Source organism: Danio aesculapii, chromosome 5, assembly GCF_903798145.1.
Source record: "Danio aesculapii chromosome 5, fDanAes4.1, whole genome shotgun sequence".
Lineage (NCBI taxonomy): Eukaryota > Metazoa > Chordata > Actinopteri > Cypriniformes > Danionidae > Danio > Danio aesculapii.
Window position 1 is genome coordinate 59161256 of NC_079439.1, and position 25013 is coordinate 59186268.

General features: G+C 34.4%; 1 protein-coding gene across 3 annotated transcripts in view; it reads left to right on the forward strand.

The window, feature by feature from the left end:
• Positions 1 to 25013, forward strand: part of arhgef12b (Rho guanine nucleotide exchange factor (GEF) 12b) — a 145769-nt gene that overhangs the window by 108269 nt on the left and 12487 nt on the right. For all 3 annotated transcript variants that reach the window (XM_056458554.1, XM_056458556.1, XM_056458557.1), the window contains 15 exons: positions 211 to 417; positions 2664 to 2808; positions 5249 to 5284; positions 7679 to 7833; positions 8757 to 8903; positions 8991 to 9076; positions 12398 to 12523; positions 12605 to 12719; positions 17281 to 17381; positions 17459 to 17536; positions 20187 to 20262; positions 20529 to 20696; positions 21408 to 21495; positions 23336 to 23413; positions 23497 to 23591. In XM_056458554.1, the coding sequence (XP_056314529.1) occupies positions 211 to 417; positions 2664 to 2808; positions 5249 to 5284; positions 7679 to 7833; positions 8757 to 8903; positions 8991 to 9076; positions 12398 to 12523; positions 12605 to 12719; positions 17281 to 17381; positions 17459 to 17536; positions 20187 to 20262; positions 20529 to 20696; positions 21408 to 21495; positions 23336 to 23413; positions 23497 to 23591 (1701 nt within the window). The remainder of the gene's footprint in view (positions 1 to 210; positions 418 to 2663; positions 2809 to 5248; positions 5285 to 7678; positions 7834 to 8756; positions 8904 to 8990; positions 9077 to 12397; positions 12524 to 12604; positions 12720 to 17280; positions 17382 to 17458; positions 17537 to 20186; positions 20263 to 20528; positions 20697 to 21407; positions 21496 to 23335; positions 23414 to 23496; positions 23592 to 25013) is intronic.

Consider the following 25013-nt stretch of genomic DNA (forward strand, 5'->3'; position numbering starts at 1 on the left):
AAAAAATCTGCTCTCCGTTAAACAGAAATTGGGGTATAAATTTAAAGGGGGGCTAATAATTCAGAAGCGCTAATAATGCTGACTTGTATACTGTATATTAAGATGTAACATGCAATCCCATCAGCAAAAGTCCACAGAGTCTTTCAAGCTGACCATCAGCCTTATTGTCAAGCCTTGACACTATTTTTTTTCTCTTTCTATCACTTTTAGTCAGCAAAGCTCTAGAGCCGAAGCAGCGTCCGGCAAAGCCTCAGCTGCCTCTGGGCACTGGAGAGCAGGCAGATGGGTCATCTCCTCCTATACGGGGCAGTCAGTCCAGCGAGGGCTCAGATGGCACCAATGCCCTGATCATGTCACCGCCTTACAGCGCTCCAGCAGGACAGGGCACAGACGCCATCAACCGAGAGTCTGAGACAGGTGAGACACGCTTCACAAATCATTGCTGTCAAGTGTCTGGTCCACTTTTTTAAGAGTTCCTCCTTCATATCTTATTCATGCCTCTGTACACAATATGACTATTAGCAAGCATGTTAAGTATTGGATGAGAAAAGATGTTCTATAAGTCTACATGAATGTGCTGACTTGTTTATAAATATTTTTATTTATAATGAGATAATGTCCTCTTAGTTTTTTGTTGTTGTTGTTTTGTGAATGTGTATTCTGCGACTGTAAAACTCTTCTAAAACCTGACTATTAATAATCATTAATGACTACTACTAATAATAAGATTTTTATGAATTCTATTCAATCCTAGTGTGTCAGAAACCGCACAAACATGATTCAGATCTCACTTGTCATAATGTCACACTGAGGCCCCGTTTAGACTAATACGTTTTAGTTTTAAAGCGAATAAGTTTTGCTACGGTTACGCCTTCCGTCCCCAGTACCCCAGAGTGTTCGAGCCCTGAAAACTGACCTTTTTGAAAATGCTGAATAGTCCATTTTTATTTTAAACCGCCGCTGCTCCGTGTCAGTGTGGATGGGGAAAACGGAGACATGTGAAACTGAGGCATGGCCTCAGACATTCGCCAATCTGATTGGGGCTTTTTCCCTCAATATTAGGCTAGTGCACAAAGTTCAGTCTTGCATCCTTTTCTTAAGTTCAGACTTCGCAAGTTTGATATGGAAGACAAACTTTATAACGTCATTCACATCGCCCTGGCTACGTTGTTTCACTATCTTTACAATAAAATAAAAACATGATATAAGGAGCTGCCTATTTTTATTTTGATATTAACAATCTAACAGACACCAAAGATGTTAAGGCATAGTGTAGCTCCATATTTATATGACCATCATCTTCACTGTATGCATATTTATAACAAAATGGAGCCTATAACATTACTGCCTCCTTTCATTTTCATTGAAAATATGAAACACATCCTGTCTCTTATGCTGAGTATCAGTTTTAATAATCAATAATAGCCATTATAAAGGTATAACATATAATAAGTTTATACAATATAGAAAAGAAAGGCAAGCAATCAGTTAAATGTGCAGAATCAGTGTACATGGTGGTTACATTAATTAATATATTAACTTTGCGCTCAACCTAAACACGTTACCTGAGAACAAGTAATAGATTCAAAAGACCAGAGTCGTTAGATAGAGACAGGATTAACTAAATATCACGTTTATCAACTATAGTGAGATGAAATCCAAGGAAGATCCTTGATAAACTGTCTGATGTGCGCTGCTCTCATCTGGGGAGGTGTGCTTAAAGCACCCGCTGAGTGCCTGGAGCTCAGACGCGTGCATACGCTGCAGCGCATGCCAGAATGTGCGTGTTCACGTGATGTGTATTTTCAGTGGTGTAGTGTGGACAGAGAGCTGTTAAGAAATGCCAGATGAAACGCCAGTGTGGACGTGGATCGTTTTCGTTCTAAAATGCCATTTTAGAACTAAAACGTATTAGTGTAAACAGGCCTGAATGACAATCAAAATCCATCCAGAGTTTGACATAATCCATCTGTGACTTATTTAATAAACCCATGGTTTGAAACAATATCTCCCAGCAAACATAAACAATCTGTAGCTTTAATTTTGCTTTGCAGAAAAGTGTCTGAAATGTTCTAACACTACAAGAACTTCATTGAACTGATTTTTTTATTTATTTTATTGGCCATTATGGGGATGTCCGTGAACATGTCAAAGAAATTATCAAAGACTTCAAATTTTAGCCTAGGATTACAGAAATCTGTTTTAGGATTTCTCAAATTTGTCTCAGATGACCAAATCTTGGCTAAATTTGCATAATGTGAGCAGTGCTTAAATCATTGTGTCCCTCAAGGCTCTGTAATTGGTCCTCTTCTTTTACCTTTTTAAGCCTTTCCCAGCTGATTAATATACAGTAAATGAAGATAAAATATGAAAAAGAGGATTCATTTAGTAAACGTTGGGACTTCCTAAAGGATAATGATGTCTTTTTGTCCAAATTCTTTAGAAAGTGGTGATGATTGATCCATAACATTGGCGAATTTTAATATCATTTACACACATGGGACACAGCTGGTTCTTACTTGACAAAAAAATTAACTAGAAATACATTTAGGAGCAATGTGTCAAAACTAATTTTAAGTATTTAAGTAGCGTCTTCTCTCCAGCACTGATTTCAAGAGTTTTTGTTTTTCTGACTGAAGTTTGTGTCTCTGGTTGTGCATTAGGGGGACTTCCCTCTTCTGCACTGGCCAGGCTGGGAGAGGGCACTGTCTCAGGGGATTCGCAGGACTCTTCGTCTTTAAACACTCACTTTGACTTCAGCACTTGCACACTGGAGAATCTACAGGAGGAGGAAGCTGAGACCGAAAAGTGAGTCAAGCCATTATAGTCCAGGCTCACTTTACATTTAATCGCTTTTGACACACACGCACACAATTTGTTATTGCTTAGTGAAAAAATGACTGGGTTTGTAAAAGCTGAATTGATTTTGTATATGATCAGAAATCAAATTTTATGCAACTTTTTTATTTTATAATACATAAATCTAAACTTGAGTCTAGATTTAACTGCAATCAAAAGTTTGGATCCAAAAGCTGTTCTTTAATAAATACTTTTTATTTTATTAACACAGGTGATCATATATACATTACTATTGTTTGATGTATATACTGTATACAATCTGGGAAATAAGTATTGACCACGTCACCATTTTTCTCTGAAAACCTATTTCTACAGGTGCCATTGACTTGAAATTTTCACCAGATGTTGATAACAACCAAAGAAATCCATATATGCACAGAGAAAAAATCTAATTAGTTCACAAATGAAGTTATGTGTAATTAAATGAAGTGGGAAAAAAGTATAGAACACATGAAGAAAGGGAGCTGTAGAAAGGCAGTAAAAGCCCAGACAGCAGCCGAAATCTCTCAGTAGTTCTTCAGCAACCCTCTGGCCTTCCTCATTGTAAATGAATATTAACAGGATAATGAAGATGAAACCAGTGTGGACATTTCAGCAAGACAATGATCCAAAACACAGTCAAGGAAACTCTCAAATGCTTTCAGAGAAAGAAAATCAAGTTGCAGTAAGGCCCAGCCAATCACCTGACTTGAATCCAATAGAAAATACAAAATAATGATAAGATTTGATAGACAAGACCCACAGAAGCATCAAAATTTTTACACTTGAAGTCTGTTGAAGTCCGAGAATAAAACTCACATCCGAGTAATGCATGTGACTTCATTCTCCATATGAGATGCATCTTTAAGCTGCCTTCACCAAAAAAGCCTTTATACAGACGTATCCGCAAAGTCTTTAAATGTCCTAAATTTAAAAAGATAAATAAAAAAAGTGTTAAATTCACTGAAATATTGTCTTGTAGGTCTTAAATCATTTTAAACAGGTCTTGATTTTTCTTTGTTTATGTAAAGCTACCCAATCGATTCAACATATATCCACCAACAATACATCTCAATAAAACTTTTAGCAAAACTCTATTTATAAATAATAGTTTGATGTGCATACAATTCGTTTAAGTTTTTATTTTTAAAAAGTTTTTTTTTAAGGTTGCTTGTTTTGACACATTATTTTAAATATGTGGCTAAGAAATAACTCATTAGAATTTTCAATGGGTAAAAGTAAAAGAAAATTCTACTGGACCATTAAAAAAATCCTTCATGTTCAACCCGTCTAAAATTGAATTCTTGATGGTTCTAAAAAGGTCTTAAAAAGTGGTGCAGCCCTTGCAGAAACCCTGTTTATATAAAGTATTAAATAAGTTTCAGTAGTTCAGTACTTTCTCCTTGTGCCATTTGATCCTTATTACACATAACTAATTTTTCAGATTTATTTTTTATTTTTTTCATTTTTATGTTTGTATTGTTTGGGTTTTTACCAAAATCTGGTTCAATTCCATGTCAACAGCTCCTTTAGAAATTTTATTCCCAAGAAAAAACATGACATGTTCAATAACCCCCCACCCCCACCCCACCCCACTATATTTAATAGCATATTTAAGGAAAAAGGAAAAGTTTTGATTTTGTAATTTCAGTTTGAAATATTTTTTTTTTAATTAAGTGATGTTCTTTTGAGCTTTTCTATTAATGAAAAAAAAACACATCCACGTTTCCACACAAAAAATGCAGCACAACATTGATAATTAAAAGCATGTTTTTTAAGTACTAAGTCAGAATAATAAAATTATTTCCGAAGGACCGCATGATGCTGAAGACAGGACTAATGATACTAAAAAATCAGCTTTGCATCAGGAAAATATTAAAATTCTAAATGTATTACAATTGTGAACCATCATTTTAAATTCGCATTACATTTAACAATTTAAATATATTTTACAAAAATAAATAAGTTTACAAAAAATTCTATCTTATGTCCCAAATGTCTGCATTGTAGTGCATAATATAATTCTTTATTAATCTCTATATGAATCCTCTATTAAATCCCTCCACAAGCATCTGCAATAAAGATGGATTTGTGTTAGAAGACGTCGAGCAGACACCGTCTTATAATCGGGCTGTTTAGAGTAAGAGTGGTCTGTCTGTCTCAGTGGCCACAATTCAGGCCTCACAGCTATTTTTGTTCCTAATGTCTCTGTAGTGATGATGCTCATGCAGCATCTGAAACAAAGCTTGGCTCTGTGGAGCAGTTCTCTGTAAATCATCCTGCTGGGACAGACAGAGAATGAAGTGCCTCATGACTGGGGAAAAAAGCAGTGCTGATAACATGTGGCTTTTAGGATATTGGGATGCTGGTAATGTGTGGTAATTAATAGGAATGTGTTTTACCTTTACAGGATGCAGGACTCTGGCACCCCCAGGCCTGACAGGAGGTGAGTATTCAATGCTTTTGTGATCAGGTAGTGTGTTTTTGTTTGTTTTTGTTTTTTTCAGTGAAGGATACTGATGTCTTTTGGCCATTGTGGACATTAATATGGGCAATACACATATGACATTTTCAGTCTCATACTTTTGTGTTTCACTGTATAATATATATATATATATATAGAGAGAGAGAGAGAGAGAGGTGAGGTAAGATGGCGAGTCGCGCACCAAGTGACCTGGTCTCGAAAAAGAACACAACATCTACCGTTTGGCAGTATTTCGACCGAATGAGAATGAGATGTGGTAAATACAAACTAGAGGTCTGCATTCCCCCATTCCCAGATTTCTTGCGGTGCGGGAATAAATTTCCGAATAAAGCGCGGGAGCGGTGGGTAACTCTGGTGTCATTTGAACCGGAGCAGGCAGTCTAACAATATCGCTAGCGAGCTGTTCGTGTGTGTGTGTGTACAGTATGTGTGTGAATGAGAGACAGCATCCTTCGCAGATCTCTAATGCGAACAAGAAAAACAGGTGACCGCGAACCTAAGGTCACATGTACGGTATTCAGTTTCTCAATGGTTTAGGCACAAGCCAACAGTTTGGTGACGCTGTCTGAGCCTTATATCATAATTTTTTTATTACGCACAGTAATACCGGATACCGAGGTAAAATAGGGAGGAGTTTGACGGTATAAAAATTTGGATACCGCCCAAGCCTAATATATATGTATATATGTATATATATTTTTTAATATACTGAATGTATATAAAATCTACATAAATATACACCTCCTTGACTAAAGTCTTGTCGACAATCCCAGTTGTAAGAGCAACAAATAAAAACTTGACTTCTAGTTGATCAATTGGAAAAGTGGCAGAAGCCACTGGAACCTGCATGGACCCAGGATTCTCATAGAAATCAGTAAAGTTTGGTGAAGGAAAAATCATGGTTTGAGGTTACATTTAGTATGGGGGTGTGCGAGAGATCTGCAGAGTGGATGGCAACATCAACAGCCTGAGATGTCAAGACATTTATGCTGCCCATTACACTACCACAGGAAAGGTTAAATTCTTCAGCAGGATAGCGCTCCTTTTCATACTTCAGCCTCCACATCAAAGATCCTAAAGGCAAAGAAGGTCAAGGTGCTGCAGGATTGGCCAGCCCAGTCACCAGAGATAAATATTATTGAGCATGTCTGGGGTAAGATGAAAGAGGAGTCATTGAAGATGAATCTAAAGAGTCTTGATGAACTCTGGGAGTCCTGCAAGAATGCTCTCTTTGGCATTCCAGATGACTTTATTAATTAATTAAGTTATTAATTAAAAGTTATTTGAGTCATTGCAGAGATGTATGGATACAATCCTCCAAGCTCATGGGAGTCATACACAATATTAATTCTATTTCCACTGCACCATGACTTTATATTCTATACTGGACATTATTTATGTTAAATGACAAGACTTTTGTCTAAGCAAAGTCAGATCTTACTGTCCTAACTAAATAATTAAAAATCAAGGCATGATTATATTTTATTTTGGTTAATTAATCTTGAGGGTTTCGCCTTTTATATTAGCCACTTCTGATGCCAAATGATCAACTAGAAGTCAAGTTATTATTTGCTGTTCCTAAAACTTGGATAGGCGACAAGACTTTTGTCAGGTAGTGTACACTTGCATAATAGCTAAGGATATTATTTGTAATTCAATTAATTACAATAAAATGCATTGCACTTAAATTGAACATAAAAGTTTATATAAAATATATTTGGTAAAAAATATTAATTATACGCCGCTCTTAGCATCCATGTGACATCTCGTACAGGTAGTTTAAAGGACATTTGGTCTGTTTTTGTAACTAGTTTTGTAACTAGTAATGATGATCAATATCTTTATTAGGTGATATTCCTTTAAAATATAATTTAACGAATTGTAACATTTTAATTGAATTTATTTATTTAGTTATTAGTAATATGTGCTACTAATACTACCACTAATAATAATGAAAATATTTATTATTATTATTATAGTATATGCAATGTTAAGTTTTATTATATTTTCCTCCATATTGTAATGTATTAATTTTCAAATATATTTAAAAAAAATTGGGGAAAAGAAAAAAAACTACATTTTTAAAGATTGATTAAAGCGTGATTAAAGCTTTATGAATTCATTTGACTAACTGTAACTGTTTTTTTTTTTTTTTTTTTTTTTTTTTTGCATTCATCATAAAACACAGACTTCAAAAAAATTACAACACAAATTAAAACAGAATAATGTGGAAAAACTGCATGAAATTAGTTTTGAACATTTGGCTCTTTCTATTCACATACTAATAAGTTATGTTGAACTTTTTTTACATTGGGTTAGGCCTGTTTTTGATGATCTTGTGGTGTGTTTGAGCAGCAGGTTGGATCCACTGGGCTCTGGAGAGGTGCAGAGTGAAGATGATCAGTGTGTTGAAGCCGAGCTCGAGCCTCCAAACTGGCAGACACTAGTGAGCAGAGAAATCCTGTCCACACTCACGCCTCAGGAAATTAAGAGACAGGAAGTCATCAATGGTAAGCAAGTCCCTGAAATAATTAGTTTTGATTTGATTTATGTATAATTTTATATAATGTTATATAACATTTTATATAGACATTTTTCTGTAACCGTAAATTGCATACCCACTTTTTAATATGAATTAATTTTTTATTTATCTTTGTTCTTTATAAATGTCTACATGAAATCAAAATTTACTGTGTTTATTTTAATATCCGTGCAAGTAAATCCACTGAATTTATTTATTTATTTATTTATTTTTGTAACGCTTAAATCAAAATATTATCAGTGGCAGTAATATTCTGATGATGTCAGTTTGACGGCTAGGGCGAAATATTCTTAGCCACACCCCTCCAGCCGTAAGTTTGCTGCGAGTGAAAAATAAGAGGAGGGGCTCCAAAATAAAGCCCCGCCCCCTACTCATATTCCATCTCCGTCTGCAGCATTATCCGGTTCACGCAGTCTTTAAATATGATATAAATATGATAATATCTTTAAATACATTAATTTGTTTTATTTTCGTAGCTTTTTTAAAAAAAAGTTATGTTTTTCAGTGCCATTATTGAATAAATATATATTTTTTATTGTATTTCAAATAAAGTGTTATATATTAGTGCACTAACATATCGACCTTTGTCTTAAGAATTTTATAACATTTTTATGGCATTTAATAAATTTAAATATGATCAAATTCTTTTTGCATACATATGACATCTCAAATAGTTTGACTTAATTATAAGGTGCTTCTGGTCTGTTTTTATAACTCTGGCCCTATGATTTCATCTTTTGTTGTTGTTATTGTAGAATTGATCAGAATTGTTTAGTAAATTCCATAATTGCAAATTTGTACCTTATTTGTTTTTGTGTTTATTTAAATATCAATTTAATGTTATGCATATTTCAGTTAAACTTAAAACTGTTTCTGTAATTACTCCCTCAGAGCTGTTCTACACGGAGCGAGCACACGTTCGAATGATGAAGGTTCTGGAGAATTTATTTTACCAGCCGCTAATCAGAGACGCCATCCTTCCTCCCGCAGACATCAAAAACATCTTCAGCAACCTGGAGGAGATCGTTCAGCTGCACTGTAAATCTTCACAGAACATCGTAAATCAGTGGACATCTGAAACAAACACTCCTTCCTAACACCGTCTTCCTTCTTTTCTCACTTCAGTGTCTTTAACCGAACAAATGGCCGCCGTACGGAAGAAGAACGAGACCGCTCTCATTGACTCAATAGGAGATGATCTACTTTCCTGGGTAAGACAGCAGAGAAACAGCAGCAAATATGTGTTAAAGAGAGATCCATGATGCAAAAAAAAGTCTGCAAACAGTAAAGGTTTTAATATTTGTGAATAAAAATTATTATCTCTTAAAAATAGCATAACAAAAGTCTTAATTATCATATCAAACCATACTCATGATATGGCTTAATGTGATTAAACTCATTCTGCAGGCTTGCTGTTGCAGAGCAGTTTGCGATCAGATTTATGTATGAAGTAGATTTATGCATGAGCTTATATCTAGCATTTGTAGAAATGTTTAATGGTGTTTGAATTGTAATAGTGTAATAAATTTTGAGTGGTGCCTTCACAATTAAAACATGCTGTAGTGCAGCCTCTTCTGAAAAAACAAATTTGGATAAATCTGTGCTGTCCAATTTTAGACCTATTTTAAAACGACCCCTTTTATCTAAGATCTTGGAGAACACAACTGCAGAGGTTTCTGGAGCTTAACGGTGTTCATGAAGTTTTTCAGTCAGGTTTTAAGGCATATCATAGTACTGAGTCTGCACTGCTACGCGTGATGAATGACATTTTGTTATTTAGGGACTCGGGGCACTCTGTGATCCTCATGCTTCTTGACCGCACTTCAGCTTTTGACACTATAGACCATGAGATCTTTATTTCCCGTCTTGAGAATTTGGTAGGCATAAATTGGTTTAGATCTTATTTGTCAAACAGAAGCTTTTGTGTTAATGTTGGTCAGACCTTTTCATCCCCCAGACCCCTGACATGTGGAGTTCTGCTAGGGTCTGTCCTTGGACCTATTTTCTTTTCTTTATATAATTTACTTTTAGGATCTATTTTTCGTAAATATGGGGTGGCTTTTCATTTTTATGCTGACGACACTCAGATTTATGTCTTAAAAGTAATGATAAAAATGCCCTTGACTCCCTTATGAGAGGTCTAATCCAGGTTAAGACCTGGCTGTCGTCAATTTTTTTTTATTTCAATGAGGAGAAAACTGAGCTGGTCTGGTTTGGGGATCCTGCCCCTATGGAATTATTAGGTTTTATCAAGAACCTGTTGTTAGAAACCTAAGGTTTCATTTCGATAGTGATCTGAAATTTAACAAACAAGTAAATTCAGTTGTTAAATCCAGTTTTTTCTATTTAAGACTTATGGCAAAAGTGAAGTAATTTCTCTCTTTTAATGACCTTGAGAAGGTGATCCATACTTTTACTTTGGGAGAACTTGACTATTGCAACTCTCTATATGTGGGTATTAGTCAAAATGCACTGAATGTGAAGAATGTGCAATATTTCAGTGAGATCATTCAATATTTATTTTTAGCAAAAAGTTTGAAGTAAAATAATGAGCCTATGACCTTAATCGATACATATGTGAAAACTCTAAAATGTCAAATTCATGCGTGAATAAATAATATTACAGTTTTTGCTCAGTCGCTTTTTTTGCTCAGTTTTTGCTCGGTCCATTTCTTAGATCTGAATTAAAATGCTCAAAACTGCTTGTTCAATCTTTACATCATTGAGTCACTTGTGCACATTAGAAAAGCAGTTTCTCATTCTTTTGAACAAGTTGCAAATGCTTGCGTACATCCATGCAAATGATTATGTGCAATTTCCAATACCATTTTCTCCCAGGTGAATCTTGACTTTTCCTAATAAAGGTGCATCTCAAAGGATATTGTCCTATGTTCAAATTTCTACTTTTGTTTTGTTTTTGCTTTGTGTTATGCAATGCCGTATTTTTCTTTCTGTATCACAATGACAAGATCTGACAACAAATTACAGTACAAACAACAGTACAAAAAAAAAAATAATAATATATATATATATATATATAAAACTAGCTCATTTGCATTAAAGGCACAGGCGACATTAAACAGCTACAATGTCATAACAGCTTACATTTCCTAAATTTAAAAAGGTATAATAAATAATCTGATGGGTATTTTGAGCTGAAACTTTACAGACACATTCTGGAGACACAAAAGACTTATATTAAATCTTAAAATAGGTGCCCTCAGGGCTTTCCTTTTTTTTTTTTTTTTTTTTTGATCACCAGCCACTCTGGCTAGTAGTTTTCCAACATTACTAGCCACTTGCCATTTTCATTAGCCACAATTTTGTTGTTGGGAAAATATATTTTATATTCATAAATGTGACTTTGGCATGCTAAAATGACTTGATTTAGATTTTGTGTTTTTTCCACATGCCTCCTCATTCATTTCACTTTTTTATGTGTTGTGTATGAGCAAATGGGTTGAGGTTTCATAGCGTCACTTTGCAATTAGTTTTATTTCACATGACCTTTCACTAAAGATTTATTTTCTCGAATTTTATCACAATTTTCTCTGACCACTCCAAAAATAAATCATTATTTCTTATCTACACTTTTTAAATAATGTGTCAAAACAAGCAAAATATAACTGTATAGGTGCACTTTTTATTCAACAAATTCTTTCATAAAAAAACAAACAATTGACATAAAAAAAAATTATTACTGTGTATCTAAAATAATGGCTAGGTCTTTCAGATCACCAGTTAACTACACATAAATGGGGAGTAAATCTCCTATTAAAGCAATTTTATAAATGATGTTAAAAAATGAGAATTAAACCATAAACAGAAAAAAACTAAGCAAAAGAAAGCAGATGAAAAACATAGGCTTACTGTGTGTGATAATGTACAAATGATTGCATGCATATGGTTATGCAAAAAAGACATTTTTAAAAACATCTGGAGCTCTTGAGAGCCTGCTTTTAAGAAAACTACCATAAAAAAAAATATATTTTCAACTAGCCAAAGACCCAAAGTGGCTAGTGGGTGGGACTGTCTTACCCTCCACAGCTGAAATCTACCCACATTTGGTGGGCTGGCGGGTGTTAATGTCAAGCCATGGTGCCCTTTGAATAATGTTGAACTATGATTAATAAATGCATTACAAGGCTATTCATACTTACTTGATGTTAGTTAATACTTTAACTAACATTACCTAATGGAACATTATTCTAAAGTGTTACCATTGTTATAAATATCTATGATAAATATTATTAAATACATTTTTACTAGGGATAGTTCACTCAAAAAATAAAAATGAACTCTCTCCCAAGTGTTTTCAAACGTTTATGAGTTACTTTGTTTTCTGTTGAACTCAAAAAACATTTTGAACATTGTTAGAAACCAGTAACTGGTGACTTCCATAGTAGGAAAAACATATATAATGCAACTCTGATTTCTAACATTTTTAAAATGTCATCTTTTTTGTTGAGAACAGACCGGAAAAAAAGCAGTCGAAGCCGTTTGAATCATATATATATATGCATTACCCACAGTTTAGTGAAGAAGAGGAGGATAAGATCAAGAGAGCGGTAGGCACATACTGCAGTAACCAGCCCTTCGCCCTGGAGCTCATCAAGAGCAAGCAGAAGAAAGACCAGCGCTTCAATGCCTTCATACAGGTCAGATAATGCTGGTTTAATTATGCTGTGTGTTTCCTATCCAGTCATTGTGATTTTATTGTTGAAGTGTTTGCATTGCAGGAGGCTGAGAGCAACCGTCATTGTCGCAGGCTGCAGTTAAAAGACATTATTCCTGTGGAGACGTTACGACTCACAAAGTATCCGCTTCTGCTGGAGAACATCGCCAAATACACAGGTTCATCAGCTTCTGCTTTATTCAGCACTCATTTGATTTTCTGTTATGCTTGTGGTTTTTTCACATTAATTCAAGATATTATAATTATTCATTTATTTTTTTATATTGAAATGTCTCTATATGTGGCAGATGTATTTTACCATGTTGTTATTTCATCAGAAAAAATACACCTAATTATTAGTAATATTTTATGCACTCACCTGCCACTTTATTAGGCACACCTGTCCAACTGCTTGTTAACTCAAATTTCTAATCAGTCAATCACATGGTAGCAACTCAATGCATTTAGGCATGTAGAGATGGTGAAGACGATCTGCTGCAGTTCAAACCGAGCATCAGAATGAGGAAGAAAGGTGATTTAAGTGACTTTGAATGGGCATGGTTGTTGATGCCAGACAGGGTGGTCTGAGTATTTCAGAAACTGCTGATCTACTGGGATTTTCACGCACAACCATCTCCAGGCTTTATAGAGAATGGCCCAAAAAAGAGAAAATATCCAGTGAGCGGCAGTTCTGTGGGCACAAATGCCTTGTTGATGTCAGAGGAGAATGGCCAGACTGTTTCCAGCTGATAAAAAAAAAAGTCAACAGTAAATCAAATAACCACTCATTACAATCGAGGTATGCAGTAGAGCATCTCTGAACGCACAATACATCCAACCTTGAGGTGGATGGGCTACAGCAGCAGAAGACCACACTGGGTGCCACTCCTGTCAGCTAAAAGCAAGAAACTGAGGTTACAATTTGCACAGGCTCACCAAAATTGGACAATAGAAGATTGGAAAAACATTGCCTGGTCTGATGAGTCTCAGTTTCTGCTGTGACATTCAGATGGTAGGGTCAGAATTTGGTGTCAACAACATAAAAGCATGGATCCATCCTACCTTGTATCAACAGTTCAGGCTGGTGGTGATGGTGTAATGGTGTGGGGGATATTTTCTTGGCACACTTTGAGCCTATTAGTACCAATTGAGCATCATGTCAACGCCACAGCCTACCTAAGTATTGTTGCTGACCATGTCCATCCCTTTATGACCACAGTGTACCCATCTTCTGATGGCTACTTCCAGCAGGATAACGCACCATGTCATAAAGCACAAATCATCTCAGACTGGTTTCTTGAACTTGACAATGAGTTCACTGTACGCAAATGGCCTTCACAGTCACCAGAGCTCAATCCAATAGAGCACATTTGGTATGTGGTGGAATGAGAGTTTCCCATTGTGGATGTGCAGACGACAAATCTGCAGGAACTGCGGGATGCTATCATGTCAATATGGACCAAAATCCTCTGAGGACTATTTCCAGTACCTTGTTAAATCTATGCCATGAAGGATTAAGGCAGTTCTGAAGGCAAAATGGGATCTAACCCGGTACTAGTTAGGTGTACCTAATAAAGTGGCTGGTGAGTGTATGTTATATCCATAAGTTGTTCCCTGTTTTCTTATTTAATTTATAGTTAAATATTGAGAAATCTGCTAAATTGAACTATCCTTTACAGTGTTGTTTGTTGTCTCAGCTAAATGTAACATTAAAATGAATAATAATAATATTTGAAATATTACAGAATCTGTGAAGCAGGTAAATATTACAATTTGGTTTAAAATCCTATTTCAAAATAATATTTTAAGCATTGATATACAGTATCTGCTACATTGACAACTATTCATCGCATGTCTTTTGATGAGCAAAAATACATAATTTAAGTAATTAAATATGTCCAAAATATTACAACATCTGTACATTTGTTAAATTGCATTAAATAATAATAATAATGATAATAATTAATATGTTAGGATATGTGCTAAATTGACAATTATCATTGACCATGTCCTTAAAAAGAAAAACTATTAGCAAAATTGTATATAATAATATCAGTAGTAGTAATACTTATTATTATAAAACAGCTGCTGATCTTACAAATATCATTGTGCAAATTATTTAGCAAAAATATGTTATGCTACAATTATTAATATTGTAAATATTAAAGATACTTGCTAATCTGACAAACATCCTTTACAATTTTGTCACTTCCATCAGTAAAAATACAAATAATAATCATATTATAAAATATTAACATCTCTGCAAATCTAGCAAACATTGTCTCCGGTTTTATTACATTTACATGATCAAAAATGCACTATATCATAATAAATAAAATATTTGATACATTTAAATCCAATTTGACTTATATGATTTACCATTTTATATCAGTTTCATGAGTAAAAAATACATGGTGCCATATTGCTGTCGTGTGTGTCTCTGAAACTAAGACTCGTCTTCCACGATAATGACAGCACAGATGTCTGTATTGAGTTCTGTTTTTGCCAGAATGATCTTGAGACCCTTTTCACACATCCTGCATCATACATTCACAGAAGTACTGATTCTAGTTGGACTTCAAATGAAAAGCTTTGCTAGTGTGACTATAAGACAAGATAAGGACATAAAATAACAGCCACACATCATACAACTGTCATTTAAAGCTGTCTGGTGATAGGGTAAAGATTATATTGCCATGAAAATAAAATGTTAGACGAAATAGTGCAAATCAAATCACAAGAAATGTCAAACTCTCACTTCATAAAAATGGAAAACACTTTAGTTTGTCACAATTCTTAAAAACTACTAGCTTGTTTCCTGCCTATTATTAATATATTGTTTATCAATAGTTATAAAGTATGATCTTATTCTACATTCCCAATCCTACCCAATTGTGCAAAAGCCATAATGGCAGCTAAACCTGGTCATTTTTCAGTCATTTAAAAGCGTCATGTCCCAGTCAGAGCTCCATTTCAGCGATTATTATTATTATTTTATTTATTTTTGATTTTTTATAAATCTATTGTTTGGATATTCCTCAACGATTTAGCCATTATTGATGGCGTTGTAGTTTGTAAGTGTCTGCTTTTATATTTAGTGTTGTTTTTCGCATAGATTAATATCTGCTCTATTAAAATCAATTCGCTCACTTCTGCTATTTATACTTTGATTTTGCATTTCAATGTATACTTTAATTGCTCTAAACCTGCAAATTACAATAGAAACTGATTAAAAAGCATACAAACAAACTGACAGTGTAGGTTCCATAGTTTGTTGTGGGTCAATGGTGCTACCATTCGACACAAATCTGTGAATTTCTCCTTTTTGGTTGTTCTTTTTCTGAATGAATTCTGCAGAAGCACATCCCAGGCATGTCTCAAGTTGGGTTAATGGTATATCTTATTGCACAATAATTATCAGTTTATTTGGAGGAGCTAAAAAAAAAAGAGGAATTACCCCAGCTAGTAGTAATGTTTAGTAATGATAGTCAGGCCCCCTAGTTTTTCCCTTTTTTTTTTTTTTCTGGCAGTAATTCCCAGAAATTTGAGGACAATTTTACGTTTAAAAAAAACGTATAAATGTAAATAATTATATATAAAGGTAACCTAAAGTGTGCAATCTGAAACAATGACACAAATCAAATTAAAATAAAGCTCCTTTATTTTGGTCTCTTGTCAAGACAAGAGCTAAAACGGTAGGAATTAAGCCAAAAGAAGGTTGTATAACTCTTATTTTTATCCACGATCTTACTTTCTCTTAGATTTCACTCCATTTCACTCAGATTTTACGGCAACACAGATTGCCGTAAAACCGGTCAATGGCAAGGACGCATTTTCTTTTGTTAACTGCTGAGAAAAAGTTACATGAAGTAATTTATCGATTTGATGCACATCATAATATCAGCCATACATGTAAAGCATAAATAATGTCTCCTTATTCGATCATATATAAGTTATAACGGTTGTCAGCCTTGAACCAATCTCCATCATTGTAAACCACTTGCTTTTCTGTCTGTTTCATTGCTCCATTTGTTAGATGTTTGCGCCTACTTTCGTTTGCAGTCTGAAGCTTGTCAAATGCACAAAACGCCCAGTTCACATCACATGATGTCTATATCTCATCTTTGCTATGAATTCACATGTAAATCACTCGCGTTTGATCCGCATCTGCTTACTGCACAAGCTGAAACCTCCCCCTCGCCCCCCATTTCATATGTTTTTGATTTATATGGTTTGGAATTTTATGTTTTATGAGATTATTTACATTTTTTGCAATTATTTTGCGTTTAATTATGAATTTTGCCGGATCTTAAAAAATTGTGAGTTTTTGTTGATTTTTCATTGGATTCAGTGATTGCGGAATCACGAAAAACTTGGGCGTCTGGATAGTAATGTTTTGCGTTAGTAATGTGTTCCCCTGATGGTGTGACGACAGGTGAAAACTGAAAACCCAACTACTTGCCTCACTATTAATAAGCAGCTAATTAGTAGCTAAGAGTCTTCGTTAATGGTTTGTTTATAGCATGAATTGTGACTTAAAATAAAGTGTGACCAAAAATTGCAAACTGTATTGTAAAAAAAAAGCTGAATGTAAGTAGGCGATTGTGGATTTGAAACTATTCCAACAGATTGATGTAATAAATTGATTGTGTAATAATGGCGACAGGCTAATTGACACAGAAATATTTAGCTGTGTAAGTCTGTAATCATTGAACAATTGTTGTTGTTATTGGATGGCAGAGGACACAGAGGAGAGAAGTAAAGTGAAACGGGCTGGCGAATGCTGCAGAAAGATCCTCACTCACGTGAACCAGGAGGTGAAGGAAGCCGAAAACAAGCAGGTGAGCAGATAATACAGTGGAAAACCTGAGTTTAGCTCAATCTACTCAAACTGACTCTGACTCTCTGCTGCCCCCAGAGATTGGAGGACTACCAGAGACGACTAGACCTGTCCTCACTGAAGCAGAGTGAAAACACCATGATCGCAGAGTTTAAGGTCAGAGCGTGCTTATTATCACATAACCTGGAGACAGAAAAATAAAACCTGCAGATTACAAAAAGATGCACAAGTGTGTTCACTTATCAGCATAATGATAATGATTAATTATACATAAATATTAAGATATTTGTAGATTTGACTAATGTTGTTGACCATATGACATATTTTCTACCTTGTTACATTCTTATTATTAGCAATAATACAAATTAGTACAAATATTTTTCATTATAATATCTGCAGATCTGACTATTATGCTTTATTCTTTGTTTATAACTTATAGACAATAAGACTATTCATTCATTCATTCATTCATTTCCTTTCGGCTTAGTCTCTTTATTAACTTATCCAGCATATGCTTTACACAGCGGATGCCCTTCCAGCTGCAACCCATCTCTGGGAAACATCCATACACGCGTATTCACACTCATACACTACGGACAACTTAGCCAAACCAATTCACCTATACCACATGTCTTTAGACTGTGAGGGACCGGAGCACCCGGAGGAAACCCACACGAACGCAGGGAGAACATGCAAACTCCACACAGAAACGCCAATTGACCCAACCGAGGCTCGAACCAGCGACCTTCTTGCTGTGAGGTGACAGCACTACCTACTGCGCCACTGCGTCGTTCCACAATAAGACTTTAACTCTGTATTTACTATATTTTTCTGTAGCATGTCAGTCAATTTACATTTCCAAACATTAGCCAACCTGCAAAGCTACCTGAAAAACTATGGCCAAGTATACAAAGTGTTTTAAATGCAAAGTATGGTCATACCAAATGTTGATGTGATTTAGATAATGTAAGTTCAAGAGTTCACACTTAGATATTGCTCGATGCTATTAGCAGGTTTGGCATGCTGTCCCAGGAGAGAACCCTGAGCTCAGAGATAATTGAGCCCAGGGTTCCCGCGTGGTCAATAGAGCATGTAAAGGGAGTACGAGATCAGGTGGTTCTCGAGAGCTCCCCGTGGTAAAGGAGGATGGGGGGGTTTCTTCAGAAACGAAAATAAGGGAGTGATTTTGGCTAGGCTACTTAAAGTGAGTGTGGATTAATCTGATTGGCTAGCTAATGATTGTAGATGAGAGACCAGCTGCAGTAGATCATATCACATGCTCCTCTCGAAAATAGTTTGTGAGACTTCACTTAATTGATAAATAAAATGTATTTCTGCATTATTTTTTGAAAGCATCCTCATTTTACAGCATTTGAACAGTACGGTAGCTTTGTTTTTTAAGCATCTTAAAGATGTCATCAAAGTTCCTCTGGGTTGGTTTTTCTCAGTTTGTTCTGTTTCTTCATGTCATTTCAGACAGACTTGATGATGATCAAATCAGACTCTGGCAGTTGTGACTCCTTGTACAGACAATAATTTCACTGTATAATTACAATTAATGACAAAACGTTTGTAAATGTAAATTAATATTTCCAACTGACATTATACAGAAGAAAATGTATAAATAACTGACTTTAAACTTTTTTTTGTGAAAATACTAAGCTCAAGACATTTTCACAGTACTGCACATGTACACTTTTTGATACACAGTAGCCAAACAGTGTGTTTCACCACTTTAAGACAAATAGATGTGGTTCTTTGTGTATATTAATGAAATTATATGATAGATAAATCAAATGATCTTCTACTTTTAAAAATGATCCATTTGTTTACAAATAAGAATTGGATCTGTTGAAAGCGGTTGTTTTGGGTTAGAATGTCAAATGTCTCCTCCTATTCAAATTCATTCAATAGTGCATACAGCATAATTGTCCACCCGCATATTCAAATACAATTTTCTACAAAAAAAAAACCCATCCAAAAACTTTGGGAAAATAAATGCAAAACATGTTTGTATAGGACATTCTTTGCAAAGCTACATAAATGAAACCATTTAGAATAATTTTGGGCAAAAAAATAAAGTTTTGTTCACGAGTGCGGGAAGGATGGATCATGAGATTGACTGGCCGATTGATGAAGCAGTAATGCAGTCGATGTAACGTTCTGCTGTGGTAAAGAAGGAGCTGAGCCGAAAGGTAAAGATCTCGATTTACCGGTCAATCTACATTCCTACTCTCGACCATGGTCGTTAGCTTTGGGTCTTGACTGAAAGGACAAGATCTCGGGTACAAGAGGCCGAAATGAGTTTCCTCCGCAGGGTGCACTCTTATAGAAGGGGTGAGGAGCTCTGTCACCCGGGAGAAGCTCGGAATAGAGCCGCTGCTCCTCCATATCGAGAAAAGTCAGCTGAGGTGGCTCTGGCATCTTTTTCGGATGCCTACCTAGGGAGGCGTTCCAGGCATGTCCCACAGGAAGGAGACCTCGGGGAGGACCCAGGACATGCTAGAGGGACTTTGTCTCTTGGCTGGCCTGGGAACACCTCGGGATCCCGCTTGAAGGAAGTGTCTAAGGAGAGGGAAGTCTAACGTTCTCTCCTAAGACTGCTGCCACCGCGACCCAGCCCCGGAAAAGCGGATGAAAATGAATGAATGAATGAATTTCCATAATACACCAGCTAATTGTAAAATGTCATTTAAGTCTAACAATAGTTTATGTACCCAAATTTTTTGCAAAAAAATCTGCTAATCTAACAAATATCACTCACCATTTTATAGCCATTTCATGATTTTTTTTTCTCCCTATCCAGAGCTTGGACTTGACCAAGAGGAAGATGGTGCATGAGGGGCCGCTGTCCTGGAAGGTCAACAAAGACAAGACCATTGGTGGGTGTGGCTTGTTAATTCATATTTATTCAAATTGAATTTAAATATAGACCAAACTCACAGTAAGTCATTATCATAAAGATCTCTTACAGGTGCAGTAATTCTGAAGAAGTAAATCACTTTTAACTGTGTTTTTACAAGTTGACATCAAGGCAAAACTGAATGTGGAAGGTTTATTTTAATGTTATTGTGAAACGATTTCAGTTGTGTGTGTGTGTGTGTGTGTGTGTGTGTGTGTGTGTGTGTGTGTGTGTGTGTGTTTTCAGAGCTGTACACGTTGCTGCTGGAGGATATATTGGTGCTACTTCAAAGGCAGGATGAGAAGCTGATCTTAAAATGCCACAGTAAGAATCTGGCGGGCACCGCTGAGACCAAACACATCTTCAGCCCCATCATCAAGCTCAGCACTGTGATGGTGCGCTCCGTTGCCACCGGTACGATAACACCGACGTAGTATAATAATTAAGAATTGAATTAAAGGTGTCGTAACTGAATCTTCTTTTCATTATCAAAAAACAAACAAAGAGAGAGAGAAATATTCTGTAGCATGTTCTTTAATTTAGCATAGTAATATTTTGGATAATAAAACAACTGCATATCTTACTAATAGTCTTTTCATGTATATTATGTATTATGTATGTATATGTATATAAATATTCAATGTTTTAGATAATACAATTAGCAAATCTAAGAAATATTCTATACCATGATACTGTATGTAGTTTATTTATAGTATGTTTGTATTTTTAACCATCATATGTTCTCTTAATAAGAAAAAAATAGAATTTTATAATGAATTTATTAATCGTATTTAAATAACTCACCCTTAAATGGTTGCTCACCTTTACTGTTTTCTTTCCGCTTTTCAAAAGATATTTTGAGGAATGTTCGACATAGTAGGGAAAAAGGTACTATGGAAGACAATAGTAAACATTCTTCAAAATATCTTCTTTTGTGTTCAAAAGAGGAAAGAAACTCAAAAGGGTTTGGAGCCACTTGAGGGTGAGTAAATGATGACAGAACTTTCATTTTGGGTGAATTATCCCTTTAAGAAGGGTCAAGTCTTTTTTTCTGAATCAGGTTATGCATGAAAAGTGTTCTTGATGAAAATAAAGTTAAACTAGCATGAAATGAATGTGTTACAGACAACAGGTCGTTCTTTGTGCTGTCCATGTCTGATAATGGAGCTCAGATCTATGAGCTGATGGCCCAGACCGTATCAGAGCAAAAGACGTGAGTGTTGAACTTATTACACATATTCATTTTCATCTGGCGGGTCTAGAATGCATCAGTTATAATATTCAAAATTGACCTCACTATCAGCAGCAAAAGTCAGTCCAAGGCACTCAAAAAATGTGGAAAAAATATTAAAAAGCCTTTATTGACATGGCTATTCCTTCTAATAACCATGTCAATAAAGGCTTTTAAATATTTTTTTCACATTTTTCGAGTGCCTTGGACTGACTTTTGCTGTTTATTCTGATGAATCCCTTAACCAAAGAGCACCGACACATTATTTAAGCTACCCCTGAGCACTTTTTGTTTGATTTTGGATTGACCTCACTATGTTTAGCTTGTCAAACAGGATTAAAAGAGAATATTTGAATGCATATTTATGTTTAACAGTGTTATTTTTTATATAATATTATTTTAGTAAATATTTTGTATTTGATGACTCTTTTTAAGTATCACAAAGCAGCAAGAAAAAACTAAATAAATGTGCCGCTATCTTTCAAAACATTGTTTTTTGGTCATTTGTCATTTATCTTAAAACAAATTTAATACGATCACTTATTGACATATTATACTTAATATTTTGGTATTTAAAAAAATTTGAGGTCTCAATAATGTGTTTTTTATTTTACATATATATTTGTTATCCTGAATATTTTTTTCTATTAGATGTTTTAATATTTGAAGCATTAAAGTAAATGCTTACATTGATTGTGCTTTCTATGTGAATAAAGCCCTGTTGTACATTTGTTTTGATGTAGACAACAAAATGTCATTTAAACGTCTTTCATTTTATGTGCTTTTGTGATTTTTATCAGTTCTTGAATTTGTAATATTTCTATGTAGGTTTATAGATGTTATATAGAAAATATTCTATAATATTTTAATTGTATTTTTATTATTATGTTGGTGTTGACATTTCTAATCAAAGCTGTCCATTAAAAATGTATTTGTGACTTTATTTTAACTTCTTTTTATGTTTAGATTTTTTATGAAATGTTTTATTTTTTTAGCTCTGTTACAGACATGAGAAGATTTTGTTAATAATTAATAATTTAGTAAATATTTTGTATTTGATAACACTATTTAAGTTTCACAAGGAAGCAACAAAATACTAAATAAATGTGCCGCTATCTCGAAGCATTTAAAAAAACTTTTGGCCATTTGTCAGCAAGAAAGTAATCTTAAAATAAAACGAATTTGATCCCAGTATGATCACTTATTGACATAATCTACACTTAATAACATAATATTATACTTAATATTTTGATATTTTTAAAAAATGTAGGCCTCAATAAATGTGTTAATTTTACATAAATATATTTGTTATCCTGAATGACGATTAATCATTATTTCCATTTTATTTTTCAATATTACATGTTAGATTTGAAACATTAAAGTAAATGCTTACATTTAATGTGCTTTCTATGTAAATAAAGCCCTGTTGTACATTTGTTGACGATGTAGACAACAAAATATCATTTAAACGTCTTTCATTTTACGTGCTTTTGTGATTTTTATCAATTCTTGAATTTGTAATATTTCTATGTAGGTTTATAGATGTTATATAGAAAATATAATCGAATATTTTAATTGTATTATTATTATTATTGTTGGTGTTTACATTTCTATTCAAAGCTGTCGATTAAATATGTATTTGTGACTTTATTTTAACTTATTTTTATGTTTATATTTTATGTTTATATTTAAATATATTGTTTTATTTTTAGCTCTATTACAAACATGAGGAGATTTTTTTAAACAGCTTTGATTGTACTGGTTTGTAAAATAGTCTGTTGTTTACTGCATGTTTTGATCATTTATGATTTCCTCTCACTAGGTGGCAGTGTCTGATCACACAAAGAGCAGACTGCATGAAGACCAAACTAGACAACATCATTCCATTACCTCAGGCTGAGTGAGTTGAAGCTTACAGCTATTACCAGAGAGGTGGTATTGTTTTGTAGGCAATAAGGTGATATTATGAACAATGTTTTACAGCGGGGAACGTGAAGAGGTGGAGTTGATCAACTCTGGTGTTCAGAAGCTAAGCAAAGACACTGAACCCATTACTTTAGCGAGCATCCAGTCTCCAGGTAAACATTTGCTTTCATTTGTTTTTATTTAAAGATGTTTGAGCAAATATGAAGTGGGTAGTCTGAAAATAAAGTACTTCATACACATAAACTATGGAAAATACTAATAGATCACTTGAAAATTCTCAGTTTCTCAGAATTTATGATTTATAATTTAATATGATTTTTATTTATTTCTATCAGATTTCAAATAAAAATGTTTCCTTTGTTTTTGCCTAAAATAACCTAATGTGCCATGCTTTGGGACTTGTGTAATAAGTGTTGATAATTGTTTAATTCGTTTTTTTTATTTTATTTGTTTAAGTTTTACATAAATATAGCTTTCTCTGAATGACTTAACATTATATTCATTATTATATCATGAACATTATTGATGAACATTAAATCTAAGCATTTAATTAATGCTTCACATAACTTTATTAACAAAATTAATAATGTTTTTAAAAGTATAATAAAAGTAGAATAATGTTCATAATTTAACAACAAATATAATAATATTATTGTAGTTATAATAATATGATAAATAATAAATATAATAATAATAAATTGTGATATAATGTAATTCATGGGCTGGTATAAGATTCTGACTGTATGATAACCTTGGATAAAAATATCACTGTTTGCACGGTATTCCGGTATTGATTACTGCTTCAAAATATTTTCTTTTTAAGTGTCTGGGTAAAAAACAACAACTTTTTTCCCCCATTGAACACAATATATTTTATTTTAAAGAGCCCCTATTATACATTAAAAAGGGTCATATTTTGGTTATGTGGGTCTCCAACAACAGTCTGAAATTCATGCAAGGTCAAAAAACACTTTCATGGTCTTATAATATGAATTTATTTTTACCTATTTATCCCAGCGACTCTCATATGAATCGTTCAGCGGACCCCTCCTTAGCGCAAAGCTAATCTGCGCTGATTGGACCGATGACAGCCTGTTGCGATACCAACCAGATACAGTGCAATCGGTTACAAGTAACAAAACACAATTAAATACATCATTTGCAAGCTAGAGAAAACAAGGAGACAAGCCATTTACTTACACTTATGAAATCAGTCATGAGCCAGGTCTGATTTCATTAATTATCTTTCATTTTGGAGCTTTTCTCCCTTCTCAGCTGTAGATCATTTCTATTTGCAATCATTGCTGTGGCACCTCTTGCGTGAAGTGTTATGTGTTCTCAGGGCTTACCTGTACTCTGCTTTGCCCAATGATCACATCCACAGCCAGGGGGTTGTAGCGCTCACCAGCCTGCCTTTGTTTGACTTTGTACCTAATAAACTGTCCTTATTTTGCACACACCCCTGGTGTATTGTCTGTCCATTACAAAATGGAGGAAGAAACTAATTCATGAGCTGTGTACTAAAGTTCCTGTCGAGCTCCGTCAAAGTCTCATACATCAGTAGTCTTTTCTGA